The sequence below is a fragment of the Heloderma suspectum genome, chromosome 2 (genome assembly GCF_057233095.1).
Source record: "Heloderma suspectum isolate Gila_16-S chromosome 2, 16-S_ref, whole genome shotgun sequence".
Taxonomy (NCBI): domain Eukaryota; kingdom Metazoa; phylum Chordata; class Lepidosauria; order Squamata; family Helodermatidae; genus Heloderma; species Heloderma suspectum.
In genome coordinates, this window is record NC_139459.1 from 4475861 (window position 1) to 4503437 (window position 27577).

Here is a 27577-nt window from a genome sequence, read left to right on the forward strand (position 1 = left end):
AACGCCCCCCCCCCTTCTCCAGGGCTGTGTTTCCAACCTCAGAGAGGCAGCCAGCGCAGTTCTTTCCACACTGGCTGGAAGGGGGAGGGGGGCGGTGTTGGAGTGAGGATTCCTGGATCCAAGGTCAGCGCTGTCTCTGACCTTGGATCCACGAATCCGAAATATCTTGTGGTTTCCCAGATGCTGTCTAGGGGCCATAGGATTGCTCCCCGCTTTCTTAGCAGAGAAGCTAGAATATTCAATTCGCAGCTTGTAATAAAATGGCAAGTGTAAAGAGGGTATTCATGGCCTAATGGAAATCCACCAGAGCACAGGGCTAAATAGAACCACACCACTCATTCAGCTACCTGTTCAGTTAAAGCCAGGGATGGGGAACCTCTTCTGGCTGGAGAGCCAAATTCAGTTGGAGAGAAGCTCTCAGGTCAGGGGCCACATTTCAGTGGTGGGTAGAGCTGAAGGTAAAGGGGGCAGTGCCAAAACACCAGCATATTTTAGCTTAAAGTCAGTAACCAAGAAAGCAATCCTATGCCCACCAGACAGCGTCAGGGGGCGGGGGCATAGGATGATTGTTTCCTGACTCAGAACCAGGAAACCATGCTCCCCATCCCGATCCCCCTTTTAACTGGTGGAGAGAGAACCATGCCAGCTACCTCTCCGCACTTGGAAAACAGTGCAGAGATGAGGAAAAGGGGGTGTTCCCTGGGGTGGGGAGGAGAGGAGACCGGGGCGGCTGTGTTATGCTGTTTCTTTTGGCCACCCCAGCCTCCTTCCCTCCCCCACCCCCAAGGCACCACTGCTAGACAGGCAAAGTCGCCTGCCTAGCAGAAATGTAGAGTGGCTGGAGCATGGAGCACCGCTCTCCTCCCGCCCTGCGTTAGACACTCGGCAGCCTCCAAGTTTGGAAGCTGCCAACCACCCGGATAAGATTGCGCCTTAAGTGGACTGGGCCTTGGAAGAGGCATTTCAGCCTTTTAGAGTCGGGAAAACTGTACAAAGTCCGGGAAACCATCACATGACCTGTGATTGGGGGGAAGGGGGCGTGGCTGTCTGGGGAACCCTGGAAGGCCTGGTCTGGACCCCAGGTGGGCTGGACTGGTCCCCGCGAGCCCAGGGTCAAAGCCAACTTTTTTGCCCCTGCTTGGCTCAGGGAGCTTTCCCTAACACTGAGCAGTTCACACCCTTCCTTCTCATCCCATCCCCATAACATACATGTCAGGATTGTGCTGACGGGCTAGGAGCCTTTCTCCAGCTGCAAAGATCAAAGGAATCATTGACTGCATCATTGATTGGAAGGGGTCTTGTAGGCCCCGTCCAACCCTACTGTGCTATGATTCTATGAAGCGGTTTGCAGTGAACCGACCACCGAGGGGCTGTCCCCACTACGCCGACAAAGGGGGCCTGCAGCAGCCTGCCTTCACACAGCACCACAGCTGCCCAGGTTGACATGGCTCTGTGGAAGCCTGACTTGCTGCAGCCCTTCAACCCAGGCTCCCATGCCCTCTGGGCTGCTCCATGAGTTCCTGGGTTAAGAGGAAGAATCTCTGTGATGAAGGTTTCCATCTGACACACACATCAAAGGCATGGCCACAGGACACGGACCGCAGAGCTTTTTTCTGAGCCAAACCTTAGGGGGAAGTGCCACAGGGCAGAACAGAACCTTGCCCGCGCTGGGTCTCATCTGCGCTGTTCAGGCTGCTTGGGCTTTGCATACATTAATAGGATCCGATATCGAGGCGAGAAGTCCTGGCCGCCTGCTCCGTGTTCCAGAGCGAGCTCCGTGGACCATGGGGCTGCCTGCAGCACAAGGCAAGATGGCCTCCTGCTGGCTGCAATGCCTTATCACAGGCGCGGGTCTGCAAGTTTTTTCTGCAGGAGAGAGGCGGCAAAGGCAGGCAGGCAGGCAAGGTGGCCTGGGACCAGTCACATGGGCCAGCTCTCATTCACACCCCAGAGAGCAAGAACACATAAGGTGGCCCTGTGTCCTGCTTTACAGGGGACAATCCTCTGTTTCAGGGTGTCCTCTGTTTGAAGGGCTGTCCAGTCCAAGTCCGGTATAAAGGGACCGAACCATAAGTAGCGGGGAGAGCAGGAGGAGCCTTGAAGTTGGCCCTCAACAACCTGGACGGTTAACACCTGGACTGCAGACTGAGCAGGCAGGCACACAAGTCACCTGGTCACAGTCTTTCCCATTATAGTGAGATGCACTGTATTTAAGTTACAGCAGTTCTATGGGAGTCTATGCATATCCAATAGCAGATGCAATTTTCATGCAAGCGTGTGTCATCTTTTATCCTCTTTGGGGGTGATGCCTGTCCTCTCTCTCAGAGGTGTACAGGTGGCCACCCTATGTGTGCATAGAGAAGGTTCATCATTGAGGAGGTCCTGTCCTGCATAGCCACCAGCCCCACCTCAGATGGGGGTGGGACACCCAGCAGGGCCCCTCTCCACTGGCAACCTTAGCAGGGGAGCAGCATCATGCTGGAGCAGGTCATCCTTTAGATATTCCATCCTGAGCCCAAAGCCTAGAGGGTTTTCAAACTTTCCTCTTGCACTTTATCCCCTCTTCCCTGCTGCCAGCAACTCAACAGCCTTCCTACCCCTAATCAGCTGTCCAAGCTGGGCCCTCATTCAAAGCCTCACAGCAGAATGCAAAGGAATTCACATCCCACCACCACGAGGCAAAAGAAGGGCATCTACCACCAGTATCCAGCCAGCACAGAGATCTGTTAGGCAGTGGAGGAAAGAGAACATGGCAAGACCAGCCTCCCCACTCTGTCGTAAGACAACCTGGATGGCCTAGGGTCCACACAAGGATTCCCTTTTGAAATAACTTCCCATGTCTCTAAAATCCATTTTGTGGATATGGGCCAATGTTCTCCATAACGCATGGGTGCAAACTGCCACAATGCTGCAAGTGGCAAACCCATTCATTCCAGAGGGCATGTGGTCCTTGTTACATATGGTGGGCTGTCAGAGATCGTCTCTGGCAGACACTGTGGGTGTCCTTTGTAATTACAGATTTCCTCCCATTCATTAAGGGATCATTCAGACAAGTCCATGTGCAAATCCAGCCCTCATCTGAGTTGGTACATCACAGCTGCTGCTTTCTCTAGTTGTCACTTTTGCAGGAAACACCTCGTCCGGCATAACAAGGCAAGCGAGGCCGAAGGCAAATCACTACATAATGCAGAGAGAGTGAAAGCTCCTTAGAAAGGAGCCTGTCATCTCTTCTCTTGCTGGCTCCTCTAATAAAGGTTGCCTCCCTCCAACGGCCTCTGTCCTCCCTGTGCCTGATCTAATGGGCTTGAACTGCCCTTGCTAAAAATGCATGATGTCGTGTTTATCCTTGCTGCTGGAAGCAATCGAGAAATCAGAGTGAGTGTCTATAAAAAGCATTGGAGCTATTAATACCTGCATGCAAGGCAGAAAAGGCTACTAAAACAGACATTTATATCCATGCAGTGCTTAATTTGTTACGGCTTACGGATGCCAGAAATGTTTTCATAAGTGTCAGAACCGGAAGGGTCTCAGTCGATGTTTGTGCAAGAGATGCATTTCTTCTGCACCTGCATGCTGCTTGAAAGTGAGGAGGGTGCACCTGTGCATGTGAAGAGTGCCTTCCTCATCTCCAAGAAGGCAATGGAGCTAGGACCCCTTCACATTTCTGTAATGCAAAGTGGTCCCAGCCCTGTAGCCTCTCAGTAAGCTCCTGTGGACTCCTTTGCTGCCACACCAGGTTAACCACATCTTTTGTATAATGTTCCTCTCTTCCTGCCCTACCCTCTCATCCTTCTTGAAGCATCTGGCTGGGCCACACTGGGAAGAGGATGCTCATCTAGTTGGACCATGTTGGTCTGACAAGGCAGGGTGTTATCTTATGGGGCTCTCAGAACATGTAAGAGGTGGGTGGGGGGAACCATTCAGTAGCCTTGGCAGTCACGTTCACTGCTTTGGGGGCGTGGTTTGGATGCCCTTCAAATATTATACAAAAGGATGTGGTTGGTCAGTGGTGGAAACAGGAGGACTGTTCTTTTGCTGAAAACTGCAGTGGCTCTTAATAAAAGAGAAAAGCATTATGAATGTACACACAGCAAAACATCAAGGACTTTGTTTACAGCAGAGAAACCACATTTGCGTGATGATGAATTATTTATAGCAAATGGCTTTTGAGTCTCTGTGAGGAAAAACAAAGTAAATAAAATTCTAAACAAACATTGCTGCCATCTCATTGCATTCCAGGTTTTTCTGTACTGCGATCTTTTTTCAGACCTGATTTGTAGTGATTTCCTTCCCTGCCCCACACACACTTCAAACAGTCGTACAATGCAGTACCAGGCTCTGAATAGTGGAAAGGGACTATTGAAGCTTTTCAGAACTTCTCAAACTGGGGAGAGGTAACGAGCAGGGTAACGCAAGGCTCAGTCCTGGGCCCAGTGCTCTTTAACATTTGTATTCATGACTTGGAGGAGGAGGAGGTGCAGGGAATGCTGATCACATTTGCAGATGACACAAAATTGGGCAGGATAGCTAATACTTTGGAAGACAGAAACAAAATTCAAAGTGATCTGGATAGACTGGCGCGCTGGGCAGAAAACAACAGAATGACATTTAATGGGGATAAATGCCCAGTTCTGCACCTAGGAAAAAGAAACCAAATGCACAGTTACAAGATGGGGGATACGTGGCTCAACAACACGACAAGCGAGAAGGATCTTGGAATTTTGGTAGATCACAACCTGAATATGAGCCAACAATGTGATGTGGCTGCAAAAAAGGCAAATGCTCTTTTGGGCTGCATTAATAGAAGCATCACTTCCAAATCCCGGGAAGTACTAGTTCCCCTCTACTCAGCACTGGTTAGGCCTCATCTGGATTACTGTGTCCAGTTCTGGGCACCGCACTTTAAGAAGGATGCAGACAAGCTGGAGAGGATTCAGAGGAGGGCAACAAAGATGATCAGGGGACTGGAAACAAGGCCCTATGAACAGAGACTGAAAGAACTGGGCATGTTTAGCCTTGAGAAGAGAAGACTGAGGGGAGATATGATAGTGCTCTTCAAGTACTTGAAAGGTTGTCACAGAGAGGAAGGCCAGGATCTCTTTTTGATCATCCGAGAATGCAGGACACGGAATAATGGGCTCAAGTGACAGGAAGCCAGATTCCGGCTGAACACCAGGGAAAACTTCCTGACCATTAGAGCAATACGACAATGGAACCAATTGCCTGGGGAGGTGGTGGGCTCTCCCACACTGGAGGCATCCAAGACGAGGCTGGACAGCCACCAGTCAGGGATGCTCTGACTTGGATTCCTGCATTAGGCAGGGGGTTGGACTCGATGGTCTTGTAGGCCCCTTCCAACCCTACTGTTCTATGATATGATTCTATGATTGTAGCAGCCATATCGGGGGTCAGACTAAGTAGCCTCATGCAGTCTCATGCTTCATGTTCTTGCTGAGCTCTTTCTCCTTTGAATATATTGTTGTAAGCTGACGAGACACAGGAATTCCTTATCTTGTCAAAGGTCATACAGCTGTATATCGTGTTCTCTGCTGTTCTCTTCTGTTCTCTCCTTATCATGGCTACCCTATAACCCAGTTCTTGTATTATAAACAATAGTGCTAAGAGAAGAAATGTTGAGGATTGCAACCCCATGCGGGAGGGAGAGGAGGAGCCGTTTCATATATGTCACAATGTCTATAAAACCAATGTGCTAATGTAAATCGGGGCTTCTGGCTCTTTGGAAATGATTCCAGCCTTAAGCCCGCGCGTTAAATAAAGAATCTCTTTTTCCTTCACTCCGTGGTCTCTCTGACTCTGGGTTCTGCAACATAAATGGTGCCGTGACTCGGATGTGGCAGGCTCTGAGCCAGACAGGTGGCAGTTGCCTGCTCTTGATCGCCGCACCGGGAAGACGAGCTTGGCGCATGCCTCCCTTTCTTGGCGCCACCGACCTTTTTGTCGAGTGAATGGGAGAAAGCCTGCACCGGGATCGCCCAAACGGCAGCGAGCGGCAAGAGAACCTTGAGAAGCGGAGGAAGGAACTTGAGCCCTGCCTGTATCGCAGCTGCAATTGAGTTGAAACCCACATTGGAAGCCTTCAGGAGAAAGGCAAGTATATGGGAAAAAGAGGGCCCCGCCTTTAGGGAGAAAGGCCACTGGGCAGAAAAAAAGAGGGCCCCGCCTTATGAAGAAGGTCAGTGTTGGTAGTATACGTATACAAAAAGAACCTACTCCTTGCAGGTAGAAGGGGGGCCTGATCACACCCCCGAGTGGGCGCCAGTACCCAGCACGCCAGTACTCAGTAGGAAGCTGAGGAAGCTGGGGAAGCCGTTTTCCGCTCTGGTAAAAAGTGGGAAAAGTGGGTGGCAGGGACATATGGATGCAGTGGAGAGATTGATGATTGTGTGAGTGGCTACTGCGGTTTCTGAAGCATACCGTTGACCGTCCGGGTGCCCAGGCCAGTAGCAAAGTGCGTGGTGTGAAAAATCCTCTTGTGTCGGCCAGTGAGACCCCTTCCTCACTGACCAATTCCCATTCCCTAATTGTGTCTGTCTTCAATTTAAGAGGGAGGCTATGGGTGGAGGGGGAAGCAAACCTTGCACCCCCTTGAGATGTATGTCAAACAAAGAAGGAAAAAGGTGTTTTTTTTTAAAAAAAAGATTCAGAATAGAGAGAGAAAACAGCAAAAAGCTCAAGGTCAAGCTGAGAGGAAAAAAAAAAAACAAGATCTGAGGCTGTTAATTAGAAAAATGTTGCAGGACAGTCTGGCTTTTAACAAAGCGTGGGAGCGTGAGAGTGTAAGGCCGAAGAAGTAGCTGTTAGCCTAGCGCGCCGAGAGAGGGGGGGCAGGAAAATTGCCCACAACGTTCTGAGTTGTGCAACATCATCACCTCGCCTAATTGAGATAAAATCCCTAAAAAATGGAAACTGAAAATGAAGACCCAGAAGATGAAGGCAAAATAGAAAATAAAGGTGAAGAATCAGCCCCCAGAGCACAGGCTAGACCCCTCTTCGAGTGAAAAGTGTGCCATAAGACTGTCCCAAAGCAGAATGAAGCGGAAAGACCATGTTGAAGATCTCTGTCAAGGTAACCGTGTTTAGCTTTGAACTGTGTTAAAATTGCATAGAGCCTGTAGCTACTGACCATCGGCTATATGATTTCTGAAGAGCGTAACCATTAAGCTTTTGCCGTGGGATTCCCTGCAGTGAAGAAATCTCACTGATTTGAGTGTCCAGTGTTACACTGCCTAAGTGTGTGCTGAAGAGACCGAGAAACCAGACAGCATGTTCCTGGCCAAGCCAAAATCGCGCTACTACCATGCTCCTGAAAGCTGCAATAAACTGTGTAAGCTGGGAGACCCAACCTGATTGAGAAGAAAAGAAGATATTGGAGCAACTGTCTTAAAAAACAATGAGATCTGTCTAGCTGGCTGGCTGATGCTGTCAGTGATGTTACAACTTTAAATTAAGACTGTTTTCCTGTTTGAGACCCCAGCGAAGAAAGCTGACCCGAGTTATTTGTTGCCCGTGCCAAAGCAAGAATTTGGCTGCCCTGTACCTCATCGTGTCCTGTTTTAAGCTTGGGATTTACAAATACAAACAAACTGAGAAGCTTGCCTTTAAAGTCCTGCAAATCACCCCACCGCCTCCCCGAAGATTAATGGCTGCTTGAAAAATGCAAGTATAAGGCGATGCCCATCACCCCCCAGCGTCCTGAGTTTCGGCACTCAGTGTTTCAGTGCTTTCGTGTACCAGGTTAGAAGAAAAAAAAAAAAAGACTAAGTTTTTAAAATGTCTGTGAGAGAACCTGACAGAAGTAAAATAAAATTTACAGAGGAGTTGCCCAAGTTAAAGTGTCATGGCTAGAGAGCTGAGCTGTGCCGCTCTGTTTAGACAGAGGCCTTGCTAAAAAGTTAAAGGCCCTTGTCTGTCAGAAGGGGTGTAGGGCCACACTTTCCCTTTTTAAACTGATGCAAAAGTAGAGAGCCTTTGCTGGAAACATCGCATCTTCATTGCCCAGAGCCGTCTCTGTTTGCTTCCATCAATGTCTGGGCTTTTTAGACTAAAAAAGACTTTTTAGACCACTCTGCACATGGACTAAAATTTTAAATTGTCAAAGACTTGCCATGGACAGTGCTATGAAGCTTTTGATAAACTTGAACTCTCATCGCTGTGGACCGTGTGTCTATGTTTGTAGTCAGCTCAGTGTACAGCAGGCTGAGTTTGATTTATAACTTTTAAATTTCCTTCTGCCAGAACTCATGCAGCATAGAGTTGCCAATGCAAAAATGGTGACCTAGAACTCTGCGTGTGTGGGTATGCCCGTCCCTTGATTTTAATGAGCCCTGAGCTTTCAGCCAGAAGAGCAGTATAATTGCTGGATCTGCTCCATCATGCCTTACCATGCAAAAAGTGCTTTCCATTCATTGTGTTAAATTGCAAAAAAAGTTTGTTGTGTATATTTTATGATTTCTTAAATATCATGAAATATATGTGATATTTGCAAATTAGTGTTAGTTGCAACTCCAAATAATACTAAGTGTGGTTCCCGATGGATAACAAGGAGAAAAGACAGAGGCAAGTAGAAAAGAAGCGTGGCCATAGTTGCCCCCAGGGTAAATTAAAAGCAGCTGATTGTGCCTGGAGCTTATTACCTGGGGTAAAGTAGCCACAATAATGTAATAGTTCTTTAAGATAAAGAAAATGTAACTAGAAGGAGAAGAAGAGCCTATCCCAAATGTGTGTCATTGAGACCAGTGTAAGGCAGAAAGGTTTAAGTAAGTGAGTTTAACTTGAAAAAGACAAATAAAGAAACAAGGCTGGTGCATAGATCAGAAAGTTTTATATAAAAAGTTTGAAACATGATCTGCAATACAGGCAGATCAGCAAAGAAAAAGAAAGCAAAAGAAAGAGAAAAAATTTGTCTTCCCATACCAATAAATAAAAGTGTTATCAAGCACTTTGAGAAGCGAAGTTGTTTACAGGAAGCTGTGCCTGAGAACCAAACACTTCTAGCCTATGCTGAAAATGCTTGCTAGTGTTGTGCTGCCTCATGGGTAACATGTATAGTATAAAAACCCATTTAGCCCAATAGCTCGTGGTTCAGAGAAGCTGTCTGATCCAACAATTAAGTACGCCTGTGTGCTGTAAGTTACCCAATAAAGCCTCCTTGTAAGTAACCCCCCCTGCTGGAATCACAAAACACAAGTTGGGCTAGAGCGCCTCACCCAGTATCAAACCCTGCTGTTAGAAGCCATGAAAGCAGGTATGAAAAAGTCAATTAATATGACCAAAGTGTTTAAAGTGCTGCAAGGTGCCACCGAGGCCCCAGAGCGTACTTGGAGCGTCTTTCAAATGCCTATCGCCAGTACACGCCCCTCGACCCAGAGGCCCAAGAAGACGTAAACGAAAAAAGAAAAGAAGACCCGGCAGAGGCAGAAGATTCTTTAAAAAGAAGCAGTGTGCCCAGTGTGGACAAGATGGACATTAGTGGCATGAATGCCCAAATAAAATAAATCAAATACACAAAGGAAAAAAACAAAGGGGCCAGAATGGGCGAAGAGGGAGACAGCTTGAGAAGGGCCGTGACATTGACTGTGAGGGGCCGTGACATTGACTTCATAATTGACACTGGAGCAGCATCAAAAGCAATCAAACATTAGCCTTAAACAAGAAGTCCAAACACTGAACAAAGTTCTTCAAGCCCAGCGTTGCTTTGTCTTAGAAAATAAGCCCCCAATTCCCATCACAGAAGTTCATCCTTTCCAACCAAGAGTTAAAGTATGAGTTAAAAAGGGAAAAATAACCCTTTGACTCCCAGATGGAGAGAACTGAGAACTGTCATACTTTCCACCCCCGCAGCTATGAAAGCAGCTGGAGTTAAACCCTGGATACATTAGACACGAGTCAAGAGAGCGAGAGGGGGAAAGTAGACTATAAACAGAAATCCTGAAAATCCTTTAAAAATCATTCTGAAAAAGCAGTAAGAAGACTCAGGCTAGACCTTACTGTGGACACACCGGGAAACTGTCCCCCTGCGTACGGTCAGACCTGCAACTGGAGAATTGAAGAAGGGGACTAGACCCTACTGCAGCTTGCCAGGTGAATAGCTGCCCAGCATACGGTCAGATCCCAAAGAAGATCAAACATGCGTATTGTAGTGTTGTAGTGTTAGTAGTGTTGCATTGTGTTTCCTTAATAAGGTGCAAAAGAGGGGTCTGCCCCTGGAAAAAAAAGTTTGTCCCAGTGATTTGCTGATAATTACTGGCTCCACCTGGCTAACATCACGAAAATAAAACATTTTTGTTTGCCAAGAGGTATACCTGCAAACAGGCTTATTAGCTCTTGCCTAATACCTGTCTGTAGACATCCTGGGAACATTCAAAAAGATACCATGTTAAGAGTTTATGGTGTAAGTTTAACTTATTCCCAAAATGCTAATTGGGGCGTAGTTGCAAAGATCCTACCCCCTACAGAGTTCACTCTATGCACCCCCATCGTTGCTGAAACAAATGCTATGTGTGCACGAATGCTTAATTGTCAAAAATTTTCCAGAAAATATAAAGCTATCCCTGGCCCCCTTCCACTGTAATAAAATTCAAAACATATCTTTTAATGATGCCCACATACTTTTGCCTCATGGATGGTTTTAGACATGTAGTTCCCGCACTTGGTCATTCATTCCTGCCAACTTGTCTAATAACCACCCATGTTGCCTCAGCCGCCAATTAAATTGGTGCCAATTCTTCCCCTGTAGCCCGAGAAAATCCGTCGACGGCAGCCTCGAGCACTACAACTAACTAAAAATTGTAATAGTCATGTGCAGTTATATTCTGACTCAGAAAAATTGGCCTTAACAATGTCACTGGTTAAGGTTCCAGGTTTAGCCTTGGCTGATGGTCTGGAAATCAACCGGTTAGCTTGCAGCTTAGCCAAAAGCATAAATGCCACCTCACAAGCATTGTCATTGTTAAATAAAGAGTTGCGTGATCTAAGAGGTGCAGTTCTAGAAAATAAAGCTGGTATAGATTACCTCTTCCTTCTTCATCATTTAAGTTGTGAGACACACCAAAAGCTCTGTTGTTTTAACTTAACTGATAATGGCAATGCTGTAGATGAACAGATCAACAAGCTGCACAATATAGTAGCTAACAAAACAATAAGACAAAACAATTAGCTAAATTAGTTAACCCCTTGGCTTCCAGATCTTAGCTAGCTTAAAAGCGTTGTTCATCCTAATTCTACCAGTGTTGTTCATAGAGATCCTGTTATGTCTCTGCGTTCCTTGTCTTATGAGCTGTTTAACCAATCTGTTTTATGTCTCAGCTAATAAAACTGCTGCCCTCTACGCTCTAATAGCCCAACAAGAGGCTAAGTAATATGTATGTCACAAAAAGCTTTGTATAGTTATCAAAAATGCTATAATTGTAATAAAATTATGCATTTAAGGGGGGAATGTAGCAGCCATATCGGGGGTCAGACTAAGTAGCCTCATGCAGTCTCATGCTTCATGTTCTTGCTGAGCTCTTTCTCCTTTGAATATATTGTTGTAAGCTGACGAGACACAGGAATTCCTTATCTTGTCAAAGGTCATACAGCTGTATATCGTGTTCTCTTCTGTTCTCTCCTTATCATGGCTACCCTATAACCCAGTTCTTGTATTATAAACAATAGTGCTAAGAGAAGAAATGTTGAGGATTGCAACCCCATGCAGGAGGGAGAGGAGGAGCCGTTTCATATATGTCACAATGTCTATAAAACCAATGTGCTAATGTAAATCGGGGCTTCTGGCTCTTTGGAAATGATTCCAGCCTTAAGCCCGCGCGTTAAATAAAGAATCTCTTTTTCCTTCACTCCGTGGTCTCTCTGACTCTGGGTTCTGCAACATGATAACTACTGTATCTCTAATTAGAAGCTTCCTCCTTGCAGCTTCAGTGCAGCACAGTAGTAATGATGAATTGTTCCTAATTAGTCAGTTCCTTTTTCCAATGTAGGGGTTTAATAACTAGTTTTCCCTAATTAATTGCACTGTTTCACAATTTGGAAAAGAAAAGGATCATGAGATAAATAAGTAGTTAAAGCAAACCCCTCCATGGGAAACAGGAACTAATTAAGGAGCAATTTATCACTAATGCTGTGCCACACTGAACATGAAGTAATCGGGGGGGGGGCAGGATCTATTAGCAGTCACAATCTGCTATCTTAAGTTGTGACCTCTGCCCACCTTTGAGCCTACATCTTCTTCTGGCTGCTTTAGCCCTCTATATTAAGGCTCTTCCACTTTTTTCTGGTCTTGCCACCAACCATGGCAACCTGAGTAGCTGTTCCTACTCTTTGTCTTTTTTTGTGATTTGTTTGATCATATCCCAGTTATAAGCCACCATGAGAGTTTTAGTTGGATTGAAGAGTGGGACATGTAATTTTATAAATAAGTAAATAATAAGTAATAGAGACAGAAACAGGAAGCTTCCAACAAAAGTTGTGGGGGTCTTCAAGGTGCCGTGTGCGTGTGTGTGTGTACGCGCGCCTCAAACCTGGGCCTTCAGCAGCCAACGTCCAGCACTTTATCTCCTATGCCACAGAGCACTCTGGGACCTCAGGAGGCCAGGCAGACAAGGCCCTTAAGGCAGCTTTCCCCAACCTGGTGCCCTCCAAATGTTTTGGACAGAGGGCAATATCCAACTGTGCCATTCCATTAGCACAAACGATGTTGTGCTAGCAGAAACTATATGTGCAAGAGAAGAATCCAACTAAAGTTAGGGTTGCGCAAGCAGATGTGTGTTGTTGTTGTTGTTGTTCAGTCGTTAAGTCGTGTCCGATTCTTCGTGACCCCATGGACCATAGCACGCTAGGCCTTCCTGTCCTGCGCTCTCTCCCGGAGCGTGCTCAAGTCCATATTCATTGCATCGGTGATGCTATCCAGCCATTTCATCCTCTGCCGTCCCCTTCTCCTTTTGCCTTCGATCTTTCCCAGCATCGGGGTCTTTTCCAGGGAGTTTTCTCTTCGCATTAGGTGGCCAAAATATTTGAGCTTCAGCTTCAGTATCTGTCCTTCCGATGAGCACTCAGGGTTGATTTCCTTTAGGATTGACTGATTTGACCTCCTTACTGTCCAGGGGACACGTAAGAGTCTTTGCAAACCATTGTGAAACCCACTGTCTGACTCCAACCTGCTGTGCAATGCATTGCACATAACTCTTGTGCAACCCAGTGTGCAAAATGTTGTGCAACAACTGGTTGCACAAGTGTAATGGGCAACCACTTGCACAATGGAAAGTTTCAGCAGAGCTCCGCTAGTGCTATTTAAGTTCCCAGAATGACACTGTTGAGCACTGCCGTACAACTCCCAGCATGACTGGCCATTGGTCATGCTGGGTTAGGCTGATGGGAGTTGAAGTCCAAAACACCCAGAGGGGGCACCCATTCAGGGAGGGCTCCCTTAAGGAAAAGGACGCCCTCTAGGCTTCGGTGTCAGTTGCCCTCCCATCTAGAATACTGTCAGTCGATTCTCCAAGCCAATCGTGACTCACCAGGCCCTCTGAAGCCCTTACAGGAAAGCTACCTTATCAGTCTGAGGAAGCTGTCTTGAGGGAAAGGACTCTGCCCACTTTATTCTCCTGATTGCTGCCTCAGATTCTGACCCCTGCCATCCCTTGAGCCGGCATCTGGACACTTCGACCCTTGTCCAGTGGGGCCCAGTTCAAGTTCACACAGTTGAGGATCAGAAGGAAGATAGGTATGGTCACAGACAGGCTGGAGTCAGACCATAAGCCCCACATACCTAGTAGCTGAGGAATTGGCCACCCCTAGAGACATCACACCACAACTGGGGAAAAGAGCAGTTGTGACTTAGCTGCTGAGACACTCAGGCACCCCCGACGGGTACTGGGGCTCTGGAAAGGCATCTCCCTGACAAAGGAGCATCAGCTAGACAGAGAATCCAGGAAATCCAAGAGACAGGGGGATTCCCCTAGTCCTGACCTTTCAAGGGCCAAACCAAGTCAATAGGCTGGGCCATAAAAACACAAGAAGAGCCCTTCTGGATCAGACCAAAGGTCCAAAAAGTCCAGCATTCTGCTGTCCACAGTGGCCAACCAGAGGCCTCTAGGAAGCCCACAAGTAGGGCTTAAAAGCAATAGCCTCCTCCTGCTGTCGCTTCACCCACCGCCTGTCTCCCTCACTGGTATTCAGTGGCCTACTGTCTCTGAACCTAAAGGTTCCATATAGCCATCATGGCTAATGGCCTCTAATAGTCTATCCGCAGCAATCCACCCCAGAGCTTGATGGCCAGCTTGAACCTGGGCAGATTATGCACACTGTGCTATCAAGGCACACAGCAGTAGCTACAACAGGCCAATCTCAAAAGCTTGCGGTGCATAATTTTAACCAAATACCGCCAATCACCTCCTTCAGCAGTGTCGACATGACCCGGCCATGAAACAGCTTACCTTGGGCATCTTGCGGAGATTGGGGGAAAGCTTCAGACAGGTCACGTGGCCACGATCATCTCCAATGATGATGATGGGGTGGATGGCGTTGAATTGGACGTGAGTGATTTTGTTCTTCTTCTTGGCCACCACCGGCTGGTTGCAGATGGGTTCATATTTGTTGACGCTCAGATCGAAGATGTGAGCCTGACGAAAGACCAAGGCAGCAGGCACAAAGGGGTTAAAACCACAAGGAGGTCTGGAAAAAAGTCCTGCTATGGCTGAGCAAAATACAAGGAGGAGCCTTCCCCAGCCTGTTGCCTTCCAGATGTGTTGGACTACAACTCCCAACAAATCCAGCCACTGTGGCTGATTTCTGACAGCATTTCTGATGGTTAGGATCAAGTTGACAACCCTAGATAGTCTGGACATTTCCCCTAATGTTTCACCTAAATCCGTCTCTCTGAATTTTAAGCCCATTGCTCCTGGAGTCTCTTCAGGAGACAGGACAAGTGACGGAATTGTGAGATCCTTTTAATAATACCTGGGATTCAGCTATGAGCCTACTGACCCTTCACCTTAGTCCTTAGTCTTCTGGGTCAGAGATACCAGGTTCCTCTGGCTTTGCTTCATTTGCCTTGTATTCTACGATACTTCATTGAGCATCCTGGTAGTTTGAAGAATTCATGGTTTTTTGTAATACCCTTTTTCAGCATCTGCTGGGCATGGCCACAAGAAAGACTGAAACTACTTTATCAGTCGCTCCCTCTTCCCAAGGGATCCTGGAAATTATAGCTCAAGGGTGGGGGACATGTACAGAAAGAAGTCTCTGCAGCTCAGCAAACTACAGCTCACAAGACTCCTTGTAAAAGTGGTACTGGTAAAAGTGGTAAAACAACAACAACCCCCATCTGAATCGAAAAGTCTCTGATTGTAGACTGGGGGGCATCTCTACATCAGCCTAAAATCCTGCATTTAAAATGGGGCTTTCTGCCTCTGTTTTAAATGCAGGATCACAACGATTCCCTTTTTCTCCCGCTTCCTTCCCCTTTCCCCCTCCTTCTCCCCATATCTGAGTCTCCCATTATCTTTCATTGATCTCACTCCTCTTCTTACCGCTTTTCCTCTTTTCACAGAGGGAACTCAAGAACACAACGGAGTAATTTGATAGCTCATTATCTGCAATCTATTTAAAAACACAGCAAAGGGCATTTAGTGCAGGAGACGACTTGGAGGTTCACAGCATCATGTAAAGAGCCCGCGAACATCCGTGAAGGAGCCATCTCAATCGCAGGATAAAAGCTCTGTGTGAAGAAAGCCTCCATGACTACCAGAGTCCAGCCAGGCCTAGAGGTGCAGGTTGCCACTTAAAATGCCTTGACCAAGAGAGCAGAACGTGCTTAAAGAGCTGTCCAGAAGGATCCTCAAATATCTATAAAGCCCCACCTCGCTATGAATAATTTCATGGGAGCCCACAGCAAAGCCCCAGGCACTGAATGACGGCTGGCACTGAACCGTGCGTGCTGCTAGGAGGGTTTTCTGGCACAGTCGAGAAGTTGTTCCTCAGTGGTTTGGGAGGGGGACATCTTCTCAGATAGGGATCTGCCGCAGGGAGTATTATATTTTCCTAGCATTTAAACTGCGCTGTTTGATATTTTCAGGAAAACACAATTCCCTCCCCAATTCAAGTAGTGTCTCCACTATAGCAAGTGTGAGTGCTGTATGGCACATGGTTCCTTGAGAGTTTGGGGAGCACATCTTGGACTGTGCCCAAGATATCACAGATGAGTGACTACGAGCGGGGGGGGGGGGAACCCAGGCCGTTTCATTGTTCTTCACCGTCTTTAAAGGTTGGTGCTCCTCTAGCCTTCAGCCAAAACGCAGCGCCATCCAGCAGCATGGCTGGCTTTCTGCCTGTCAAGCAAGCAAGAAGCAAAGATGGGAAAGAGGATGAGGAGCAACAGCTGGAGACAGGGGCACTGAGAAGGCAGGCTCACTGAGGGAGGGGGGCATTGGGGTGGGAGAGGCATTGCCGAGCGGCCCACCCAAACCTGGAGCCAGCACTGCTGTCAGACAGAACCAGCCCATTCCTGCTCTGCAGGCAACAAGTGAGCCCTGCATAGGAACAAGGACACTGGGCTGCTGCGATTGGACCGGTGCCGTCACAAGTACAGGGCTAAGAGGGAAGAAGCTCATCTTAAAAAAATATTCTGGAAACATCATCCTTGGTATCACAGGCTCTTAATTAACAGATTTAATGTCCAAAATAATCAGGCAACCAGACTGTGAGTTGAGCAGGGATTTAAGTGCCGGCTGACAAATGCTGCAAGCCTGCACACCTGCTGCCTGGGTTGCTGGGGAGTGATCAGCTATTCAGGGCCTTGAGCAATGACCAGGAGGTGCTGTGAAGGTGACTGCGGGAGGGAGGAGAGGCAGGCGTTTGTGGTCCGCAAGCGTTTCACAGAGGAGGAAGCAGGCTAGGAAAGTGGTGAAGCATTGGAGGGCCTCTGCCACTCTCTGCCCCCCCCCATACCACAACTCAGCTTCAGGGCCTGGGAGGGGGCGCTTTTAAACGTGTGTGTGCTGACGTCCATTAACATTCCACCAGAGAGATCTGGCTCTCTCAACAGTGATATGACAGAAGTGACAAACCAGTCCCAACCAATTCGGGTGTCTGCAGAGGCGCCACCCCAACAAGCCCTGGCGAGCCCCACCCATTTTGAAATCTCACACTGTCACACATCTCAAAGGTCCCCCCTGAAACTCAGCCAGGGTCAGGATTATTAACACTGGAGCCTTCTCTTATATCCACATTGTGATTAAATGTACAAAAGTTAGCAGAATGTGCCTCGAAGTTTTTACAACCCCATCTTGCCCCCGCATGCCTTTGTTAGTCATTAGTTGTGCATCAGCATGGCTGGGGAGGGCAGAAGGGAAGAACTAGCTTTCTTCCAATCTGCAAATGCTCCCCTTCCTGGGTAGAATCATAGAATAGTGGGGTTGGAAGGGGCCTACAAGACCATCGGGTCCAGCCCCCTGCTCAATGCAGGGATCCAAGTCAGAGCATCCCTGACAGATGGCTACCCAGGCTCGTCTTGAATGCCTCCAGTGTGGGAGAGCCCACCACCTCCCTAGGTCATGGGTTCCATTGTCGTATTGCTCTAACAGTCAGGACGTTTTTCCTGATGTTCAGCTGGAATCTGGCTTCCTGTAACTTGGGCCCATTATTCCGTGTCCTGCATTTTGAGATGATCGAGAAGAGATCCTGGCCTTCCTCTCTGTGACAACCTTTCAAGTACTTGAAGAGCGCTGTCATATCTCCCCTCAGTCTTCTCTTCTCAAGGCTAAACATGCCCCGTTCTTTCAGTCTCTCTTCATAGGGCTTTGTTTCCAGTCCCCTGATCATCTTTGTTGCCCTCCTCTGAACCCTCTCCAGTTTGTCTGCATCCTTCTTAAAGCGCGATGCCCAGAACTGGACTCAGTACTCCAGATGAGGCCTAACCAGTGCTGAGTAGAGGGGAACTAGTACTTCCCGGGATTTGGAAGCTATGCTTCTATGAATGCAGCCCAAAAGAGCATTGGCCTTTTTTGCAGCCACATCACATTGTTGGCTCATAGTCAGCTTGTAATCGACAACAATTCCAAAATCCTTCTCGCTTGTCATGTTGTTGAACCACGTATCCCCCATCTTGTAACTGTGCATTTGGTTTCTTTTTCCTAGGTGCAGAACTGGGCATTTATCCCTATTAAATGTCATTCTCTTGTTTTCTGCCCAGCGCTCCCGTCTGTCAAGATCACTTTGAATTTTGTTTCTGTCTTCCAAGGTATTAGCTATCCCGCCCAATTTTGTGTCATCTGCAAATGTGATCAGCATTCCCTGCACCTCCTCCTTCAAGTCATTCATAAAAATGTTGAAGAGCACTGGGCCCAAGACTGAGCCCTGCGGTATCCCACTCATTACCTCTCCCCAGTTGGAGAAGGTCCCATTGATAAGCACTCTTTGAGTCCGATTCTGTAGCCAACTGTGGATCCACTGGATCATTGTTTCATCTAAGCCACTTTGAGCTCGTTTGCTCATCAGGATATCATGGAGCACTTTGTCGAAAGCTTTGCTGAAGTCGAGGTATATGATGTCTACAGCATTCCCACGGTCCACAAGGGAGGTTACTTGATCAAAAAATGAGATCAGATTTGTCTGGCAGGATTTGTTCTTGACAAATCCATGTTGGCTTCGAGTAATCACGGCATTGTTTTCAAGGTGCTTACAGATGGATTGCTTTATCATCTGCTCCAGAATTTTCCCTGGGATTGATGTCAGACTGACTGGTCTGTAGTTTTTACCCTTTTTGAAGATAGGGACAACATTAGTCCTCCTCCAGTCATCTGGCACTTCACCCGTCCTCCATGACTTCTCAAAGAGAATAGACAGCGGTTCTGAGAGTTCTTCTGCCAGTTCCTTTATGACTCTAGGATGCAGTTCATCTGGCCCTGGAGATCTGAACTCATTCAAAGTAATTAGGTGTTCCTTGACCATATGCCTATCTATCTCAAGCTGCAATCGTGCCCCTTCAGCCTGTACTTCGCCTTTGCCAGGGGGGTCATAGCCCCTCTTTTGGGAGAAGACTGAGCCAAAGTAGGAATTGAGCATCTCTGCCTTTTCTTTGTCATCTGTTATCGTTTTGACATCCTTATTTAATAGCTGAACAACCATTTCTTTCCTCTGCCTTTTACTATGCACGTAGCTGAAGAAAGCCTTTTTATTGTTTTTAGCATCCCTCGCTAACCTCAGCTCGTTCTCAGCTTTAGCCTTCCTGACGCCATCCCTGCAGTTCTGTGCTACCTGCCTGTACTCTTCCATTGTTACTTGGCCTTCTTTCCACTTCCTGTATGTGTTCTTCTTTGTTTTCAGGTCATCCCTAAGCTTTTTGTGAAGCCACATTGGCTTCTTCTTTTGTCTTCCACCTTTTCTTCTTTTTGGAATTGTTTGTAATTGTGCCTTCAGAATTTCCTTCTTTAAAAGCTCCCACCCATCTTGGACTCCTTTTCTTATTAGAGTTGCTTGCCATGGGACCTTACTTATCACTGTTCTGAGTTTATTGAAATTGGCTTTCCTAAAATCCAGGGTATGCGTTTGACTACACTCGGCTTTTGCTTCCCTTAGAACCAAGAACTCAAGTACAACATGGTCGGAGTTCCTGTAACTGCTACTTTATCCACTAAGTCATCTCTGTTGGTTAGGATCAAGTGAAGGATAGCCGATCCTCTAGTTCCTTCCTGCACTTTCTGTAGGAGGAAGTTATCTACCACACAAGTCAGGAATTTCCTGGAGGGGCCATGTTTTGCAGAATTTGTCTCCCAACAAATATCAGGGAAATTGAAGTCCCCCATTACTACTACATCATGCTTCCTTAAAACATTGGCTATTTGCTTTTCAAAAGTTTCATCCTCGTCTTCTCCTTGATCGGGTGGCCGGTAGTAGACTCCGACCACCAGGTTCCTTTAATTCTTTGCTCCATTTATTTTGATCCAGATGCTTTTGATGGGGCTACCAAGCTCATCCTCTTGTATTTCTGTGCAGAGATATGTATTTTTCACATACAGTGCAACCCCACCTCCCTTTCTGTTCCTCCTGTTCTTTTTGAACAAGTTATATCCCTCAATTGCTGTATTCCAGTCATGAGAGTCATCCCACCAAGTCTCAGTTATACCTATCAGGTCATAATTTCCCTCTTGTATTAAGAGTTCAAGTTTGTTCTGTTTGTTTCCCATACTCTGGGCGTTCGTATATAGACATCGAAGACCATGTGCTTCATGGTCTGGCTTTCTTCCTACATGTTTGTGAAGACTGTTATTGGGCGCTCTAGAGCTGTTCTCTCTGTTGCGGTGCATGAGACTACGTCCATGGTTACCTCCAACTTTACGTCTCCCTCCCCCGTAGGATTCAGTTTAAAGCCCTCCTGATGAAGTTCTTCATGCTGTGGCCAAACACATTCTTCCCATCCTTTGTGAGGTGCAACCCGTCCCTTGCCAACAGCCCATCTTCCAGGAAGTATAGCCTGTGGTCCCAGAATCCAAATCTCTCTCGTCAGTAGGGTTGGCGGAGAATTTCTCCCCGAAACTTCGGGGGGCCGAGCGCCAACATGTTTGGCCCCCCGAACAAGTTTCGGGGAGAAATTCTCCACACACACCCCCGCCCCCCGCATCCCACCCGGGACGGGACTTACCTTTGGCGAATGTCCCTCCCGGCGGTGGGTCCGGCCGGCGGTTCGGCGGGTCTTCGTCTGGGGCGGGAGCGGCAGCTGGTCTTTCGACCGGCTGCCACCGCCGCCATTCCAATAAAAGAAAAAAAGAAAAAACGCCCCCGTGATAGGCTACGTGACGATTAACGTAGCCTATCACGGCTAGATTTGCAAAGTCAGCCGTGATAGGCTACGTCAATCGTCACGTTGCCTATCACGGGTGACTTAAAAAAAAAAAAAAAAAAAACCCGTACGGATAATGGCGGCCCCCATAGGGAGCCGCCATTCCTGTTCCTTATTTGGTCGCTGTAGTCTACGTAAATCTTTACGTAAACTACGGCGAAAATAAGGGCAACGCAAATAGCGTTGCCCTTATTTTCGCCATAGTCTACGTAAACATTTACATAGACTACAGCGACCAAATAAGGAACGCGAATGGCGGCTCCCTATAGGGGCCGCCATTTGCGTACGCGCTTTTTTTTTTTAAGTCACCCGTGATAGGCTACGTGACGATTTACATAGCCTATCACGGCTGACTTTGCAGATCTAGCCGTGATAGGCTACGTTAATCGTCACGTAGCCTGTCACGGGGGCGTTTTGTTTTTGTTTTTTAACTTTTTAGTTCGCGGCCGGGCAAGGCGAGGCGCCTCCTCCCCGGCCTGAATTTTGGCCGGGCGAGGCGGGAAGCCTCCCCCCCCCGGCCTGAACTTCGCGGGGGGAGCAGCAAAGCGCCTCCCCCCCACCGCGAAAAGCTTCGAGGACAGGTAAGGGACTTTCGTGCACCCCTACTCATCGGCACCACCTTCGTAGCCAGTCATTCACCCAGAGTATTTTTCTTTCCCTTTCTAGCCCTCTTCTAACTACTGGAAGGATGGATGAGAAAACTATCTGGACCCCAAAGTTCTTGAGTTTCCTTCCCAAAGCTTCAAAGTCTGACATGATTTCTTCGTAGCTCCGCTTGGCAGAGTTTCCACAAGGTCCATTTAGCACTGCTGAGGCATTGCTTTCCCCAAACAGCTAGCACTCTAATAAAGACTAGGGTTCCATGTAAGCCTTAATGTAGCACTATCTCCCCCATAGAAATCTGGCAATGCCTTGCGCCATGGGCAAGATCATACCGTATGTTTACTCAGAAGCAAGCCCCGTCTAGCAAAGGGCCAGGTTCTAATGATGATGGGCCTTTCAATCAATTGTTTCCTTCTTCCCCATCACCACTACTGGCCCTTTAATTTGTCATTTCCTGGTAGCTCCTGACTACATCCAGCCCTTTAATTAGTTTCTCACTGTCTCTACCCTGAACAGTCCCACTGTTTGCTCAGTGACTTATTTTAGTTCATATTATCACCTCTGCACAATCCTTTGTGTGTATATGCCTGTAAGGTAACCAGTTCAGTTTCCTTAAGTTATACATATAAAGAACATTTACTAGCCAGTGCAAGGCAGGCTGTTGTGGAGTGAACAAATATACAGTGCAGCAGTGAGAAAAGAGTCTTCAGCAACTTATTCAGCGACGACTTTTCACTTCTGGAATTCTCTGCCGCAGGAGGCGGCAATGGTCACTTGCTAAGGGGTGCAGGACCTCAGGCCTGCCTGCTAAATCCGGCCCCCTGGGGTCCCCAGAGGGCAGTACTCTCTTCCCTGGGGCCCCACCCCCTTCTCCAACCACCTGTCATTCGGTGGCCTCCCAGCTCCCCCCCGCCCCTTCTAAAAGGTCAAAATGCCTCTCCTCAGCCTGCGTTACTGGCAGTAAGTGCTGCAATATGCTGGTATTTTGGCCACACCCTGCTTTGCCTTCAGCCCCTCCCACCACTGGAATGTGGCCCCCAGCAGCTCCTCCATGTGAATTCGGCCCTCGAGCTGACAGGGGTTCAACACCCTGGATTAGGCCAATCCATGGGGAAGAGGCCTTTTGGTGGATCTTAGCCAGACAGCAAGGTGGAAGCTCTCTGGGCAGAGGAAGGCCGCCTGTGAATCTCCAGTCCTGGGGAGGAACGAGAGGGAGGGGGCCTTTCCCCTCCTGCCCTGTAGGGTTCCTATTTGCGCTCTTCCTCTGTCTCTGTCTCTGCCCTGCACATCTCTGTGGCAGTCCGGAGAGACCCCCAGCTGCTGTACCAAAGAAGCCATCGAGGAGAATGTTGTTTTGAAGTGCACAGCCCCTGACAAATGCAAATTGCCTTGGCTGCCGCCGGGCTCCACTCTTTCCAAAACACCACACAAGCAAAACCGCAGGGAGGGAAGCTGAAAATCTTGGAAGCAGGCAGAAGGTTGAAGATAATCAAGTCACTGAACTTTTCAGCCACAGGCTCTGGCTTCTGCGAACTTCCGAAGACAAAGGCTTGTTTCTTTTTCTTTATTAACTGGGCTGTGGGGAAGAATGATCTTTTTCATTGCTTCCTGCAGAAGGCAGAGAAAGCCCCGAAAGGGAGTACAGAAATGCACTTCTCAGTGCTTATGAAATAAAACTGTGCAACCGGTCAGTTGATCTGGTTAGCCCAAGAAAGGAGACCCTGCAAAGGTATCTCTCCTAGATGGCTTCTTAAACGAAATACCTTCGGAGCCCTCCCATGGCTCCCACATCCCAGCAGGGGCCCACCAACGAGAGCTTCGGGTCTTGGGCAGTATAGAAATAAGGTAAAATAAATAGGAGACTCCTGGAGTTCCTCCTCCTCACCATTACAACCAGCTTGTTCACCTGCCTCTTGCCCTGGCCCAGACAGCAGTGGTGGTGAGAAGGAGAAGCAGGAGATGCCACTGACTCCTTGCTCTCTGCCTGTCAAGCAAGCAACCAGTAGCAAGGATGGGAAAGAGGAAGAGAAGCAACAGCAGCCGGTGACAATGGCGGTGAGAAGGCTCACTGAGGGTGCCTTGCCCAAAGACCGTCAGAAACCCAGAGCTGGCCCTGAGCTCTCCCTTCCCATTGCCACCACGTATTTACTCTAACATGTCATTTGGCCCTCAACGGCAACACAGGGAAGACCATAGTGTAAGCAGGGGGCAAGGAAGTAGGTGAGAGGGGACAGGCACTTATTTCAGTTACATGTATGCGGAGTATGGGGTCCAAAGGGTTGTGCCAGAGACTTCAAGGAAAACAAGTAGATTTGAAGGGACAAAGAGAGGCAGTGTGGGATACAATTCCAATGAAACAGGGAAGTGAGGGAGAAAGAGAGGCGTTGTTTGTTACATTGAGCCTAATTTCAGAACATCTAAAAGCCAGTTCAAAAGTATTCCTGCAGCATTGCAAGGGATTCTGGGATGCATGGATGGCACAATGCAGATGCCTGGGGAGTTGCATTCTCTTGGGGTGGCCCTAAAATTACATGTCTGGCTTCTCACAGAGGGTGCCAGGATGCTGAAAAGGAGCTGGGCCCCACTCCCTGCATTCCCCATTGCACCAGGAGTGCAAGATGCTGCCCGCTGGACATGCCCTAAAAGAGCATCTGGGAAACGAACCCAAAGGACATTCTGAAAGCATCCGGGGATGAGGCTGCAAGAAATAACAGAGACAGAGTTTGGCCAACAGGGACCACAAAATGTGCTTTCTAGAGCTCTGCAGCATAGCAACAAAAACACCTGGCTTAAAAGAGAGTCAGAGATTGCTGAACCGCTGCTGGTGGGTTTTAGAGAAATATGCTGTCACCCTATTGTTGGAGAGAGAAAGTGTCTGCTGGAACATTGCTGTCTTAAGTAAATCAGAGGCTTTGTTTTTAGTCCAGTTTGGAAGGTTTTCTATGTTTTTGCAGTGGAATTTTATCATGTTATAATGATTTTTTAAAATTCATTTTGTTATAAATTTTCCAAGGTACATTCAACATCCATTTATAATAATCTGCACAACTAGAGAAGTCCACCATCAGTGATTTTTTAAAATCCTTACATCCTTCTTACATTTCTAACATGGCAAATCATAACTACCTGTCATTTTAAACAACCTTTGGGTGTTCTACACCACCTTGTCATGATTTTGCAGCTTTTTTTCTGAAATTGATATAGAGTAAGATTTTTATTTCAGTAATTCCAAACATGTTAGTGTGTGTGTGTGTTTAATATTAATCACTTGTAAGCCAGCCACCTTGGGTGCAGAAAGTCAGCCTAAAATTAATGTTCGGGTGCAATCCTATGCATGTTTAGACAGAAAAATAGTCCTACAACTCCCAGCATTCTCCAGCCAGCCATGTCGGTTGGGGAATGCTGGGAGTTGTAGGACTATTTGCTGTCTAAACATGCATAGGATTGCACATTTAGTTATTAATCAAGTGAGTGTAAGGGCCAATCTAAACGGAAAGCCTTTGTGAAGTGATTTGGACAAAATCGGCATTTTCACAGAATCAAATTAGCTCTTTCCATGGTACACGCGGTGCTGTATTCCTCTGCTTTTGAAGTGTATACATGAACTGAAGCCGCATTAGGTGGGGTGGGGTGGGTGAATCCCACGGCAAGTAGAAATGAACATCAGCAATTGCATAGATGTGGGGCAGCCAATGAGCAGAGCCTCGCGTGTTGAGTGAAGTGCAGTGCAGGACTTGCTTACGACTAGATGTTCATGACAAACCCTGTATACCCCACATACACACACACACATTTATGAGATGGGCAGGCAAGCAGGCAGCCGCTGCCACCTGGAGACGGAGCAGAATGAGTGGGAGTGCAAGAGGCGCTGAGAGCAGAGAGCGCAGAGCTGGTGAGGAGGAGAGCAACTAGCACATTGTCTTTGATTTATATTAACTGCCCAATCAATAAGATTCCCCTCCCCCCGCACACAGGATTAATGAAGTGCTTCTGAGTACATGTTCGTGAAAATCATCTGCCCTGGCATCCACCCTTTCTTTAGCTGCACAGCTTCAAATCAACAGGCATCCACCATTTCTCAGCTGTGCTCCTTCATAGCTGCACAGTTTCAAAACAGCTGTTTTGAAAACAGCTCCCCCGTCCCCACTATTTAAAGTGAGAGGCAGCAAGCCACCGTTTCTCAGCTGTGCTCCTGCGTAGCTGCACAGTTTAAAACAGGAGGGCTGGCTCCCCTGTCCCCACTCCCAAGCTCAACTATTTAAAGTGAGAGGCAGCGATGTGGAACTGAAGACAATGAGTTACTTCTGGGTAGACACGTTTCCCCCTCTGCTCTCCCCATGTCCCTGCCCCACACTACTTTCCCTTCCACCAATCAGTGCCACTTCCACCAGTCCGCACCAAAGCCAGCTGAGTAACACAGGCTCAGATTTAAGGCAAGAAACGCCGAGCTAGCATCAGAGAGCAGTATGCATTATCTGACAGTATCGATTTGTGGGTGGAGCAGAACTGGAGTAAAAGCCCCATGTAGATGGGCCCTAAGACCTGTGTATCATCAGATCTCCTCTGATCAACTCAAGAATCAAGGTTGAGTCAGAAATAAAGACAATAGCAACAAAGCAAAGATTTGGTAACCTGGCAACAATGGGTGAAATCGATACGGCAAGGAAAGAAGAAGGATGAATTAATACAGAGATGCCCTTTATATTGTGACAGGCATCTTGCTGTCCAGCTTCCACAGGCCCTGTGATAGTTCCTTCTCCATTTTTTGCATGTTTTGCTGAAGCAGAGCACAGTCTGCTCTGAAAAAAACCTGCCAGGATTTCAAGCCTGCAAGCCCTCTGGGTATAGGGGCACTAAATTCAGCAACACGCTTGTTGGGGTTACCCTCTTTGGCACCAGCTGGCTGCAAGAGCAGGCCATGGTCAGGAACAAAAACCAGCCATGCTGTCCAGGAAAAGCAGACATGCAGAAATGTTGCTCCTCTTCAAGCCCCAGTCCAGATGTACAAATGCGCCCGCCCCCGCCCCCCCCCCCCCCGCAACACTTCACTGTGCTCTTAACACTGTGCTTCTCTCAAATGCCCACACATTCTATCTGAGCAGGACCTTCTCAGTTCACCTTGGTGTTTGCTGTAGGTGAAATTCTGTTGCAACTCTAGTGAGAACCTGCAGAGTCGAGAAACTACATAAACTGGGATGACATAATAATTAACTGGTCAGTTTGCCAGAAGACAGGATTTTTTTCTTTTTAACAAGAATCTCAAGATTTTAAGAGTTGCTCCTTTTGTAATGGCACTGGCATGCCAGATTTTATAAGCCTCATAACATAAGGCAAATGTTTTACTGTTAATAATTTTTATTTTATCTTATGTTTTATCCTTGGTTTATATGAATTAAGATTGGAAACCAGTATCATGGCTGACTAAATATAGTCTAAAAATATTTAGACCAGGATGTATTCACAATTTTTACTGTTCTATGTTTAAATTGTTTACTTTTTAAAAATTTGTAACATATTGGAGAATTTTCCCAAAAGCCCCCATTTGCCCTTAGGCCAGCCTTTGCCAACCTGGTGTCTTCCAGATGTACTGGACTACAACTCCCATCGTGATGGGAGCTGTAGTCCAACACAACTGGAAGGCGCCAAGTTAGGGAAGGCTGCCTTAGGTTGTCCCCTCCTGAACCGGTGTACACGTATTCCACACTCGCTCTTCAACTCTGGTCCACCAGGACTGTTACAAACCCAGAACTAGCAGCGAAAGTTGTAGCCAGGACTTCAAACAGTGGCAGAGGCAAGCAAAGACACCGGGCAGTGTCCACACTGCATCCTTTCCTGGTGGATTGGGGACCCTGCTATCTTGGCTGGAGGGATGACCTCACAAATAATGAACTTCATGTGTACTCATTGATCTCGGTGGTCTGATCACTCTCAGCATTTCACTCTTAAAGGTTTCGTTATAGCATATTCTGATTACACGTGCATGAAGGCAAAGACATTGAGAAAACCTGCAGAGTGGAAATGGAGGCAAGGCCCAGTTCATTAAAAGGTCCATTAAAATATGGAAGCAGCTTCTGAGACATTTAAAGTTAAGTATTAGACAGTGCTACAATCCCAGATGGTCACACA

At 47.4% G+C, this 27577-nt stretch overlaps 1 protein-coding gene across 2 annotated transcripts in view; it reads right to left on the minus strand.

Moving 5' to 3' along the window:
• Positions 1-27577, minus strand: part of DNAI1 (dynein axonemal intermediate chain 1) — a 232862-nt gene that overhangs the window by 49921 nt on the left and 155364 nt on the right. For both annotated transcript variants that reach the window (XM_084832793.1, XM_084832794.1), the window contains one exon: positions 14448-14633. In XM_084832793.1, the coding sequence (XP_084688919.1) occupies positions 14448-14633 (186 nt within the window). The remainder of the gene's footprint in view (positions 1-14447; positions 14634-27577) is intronic.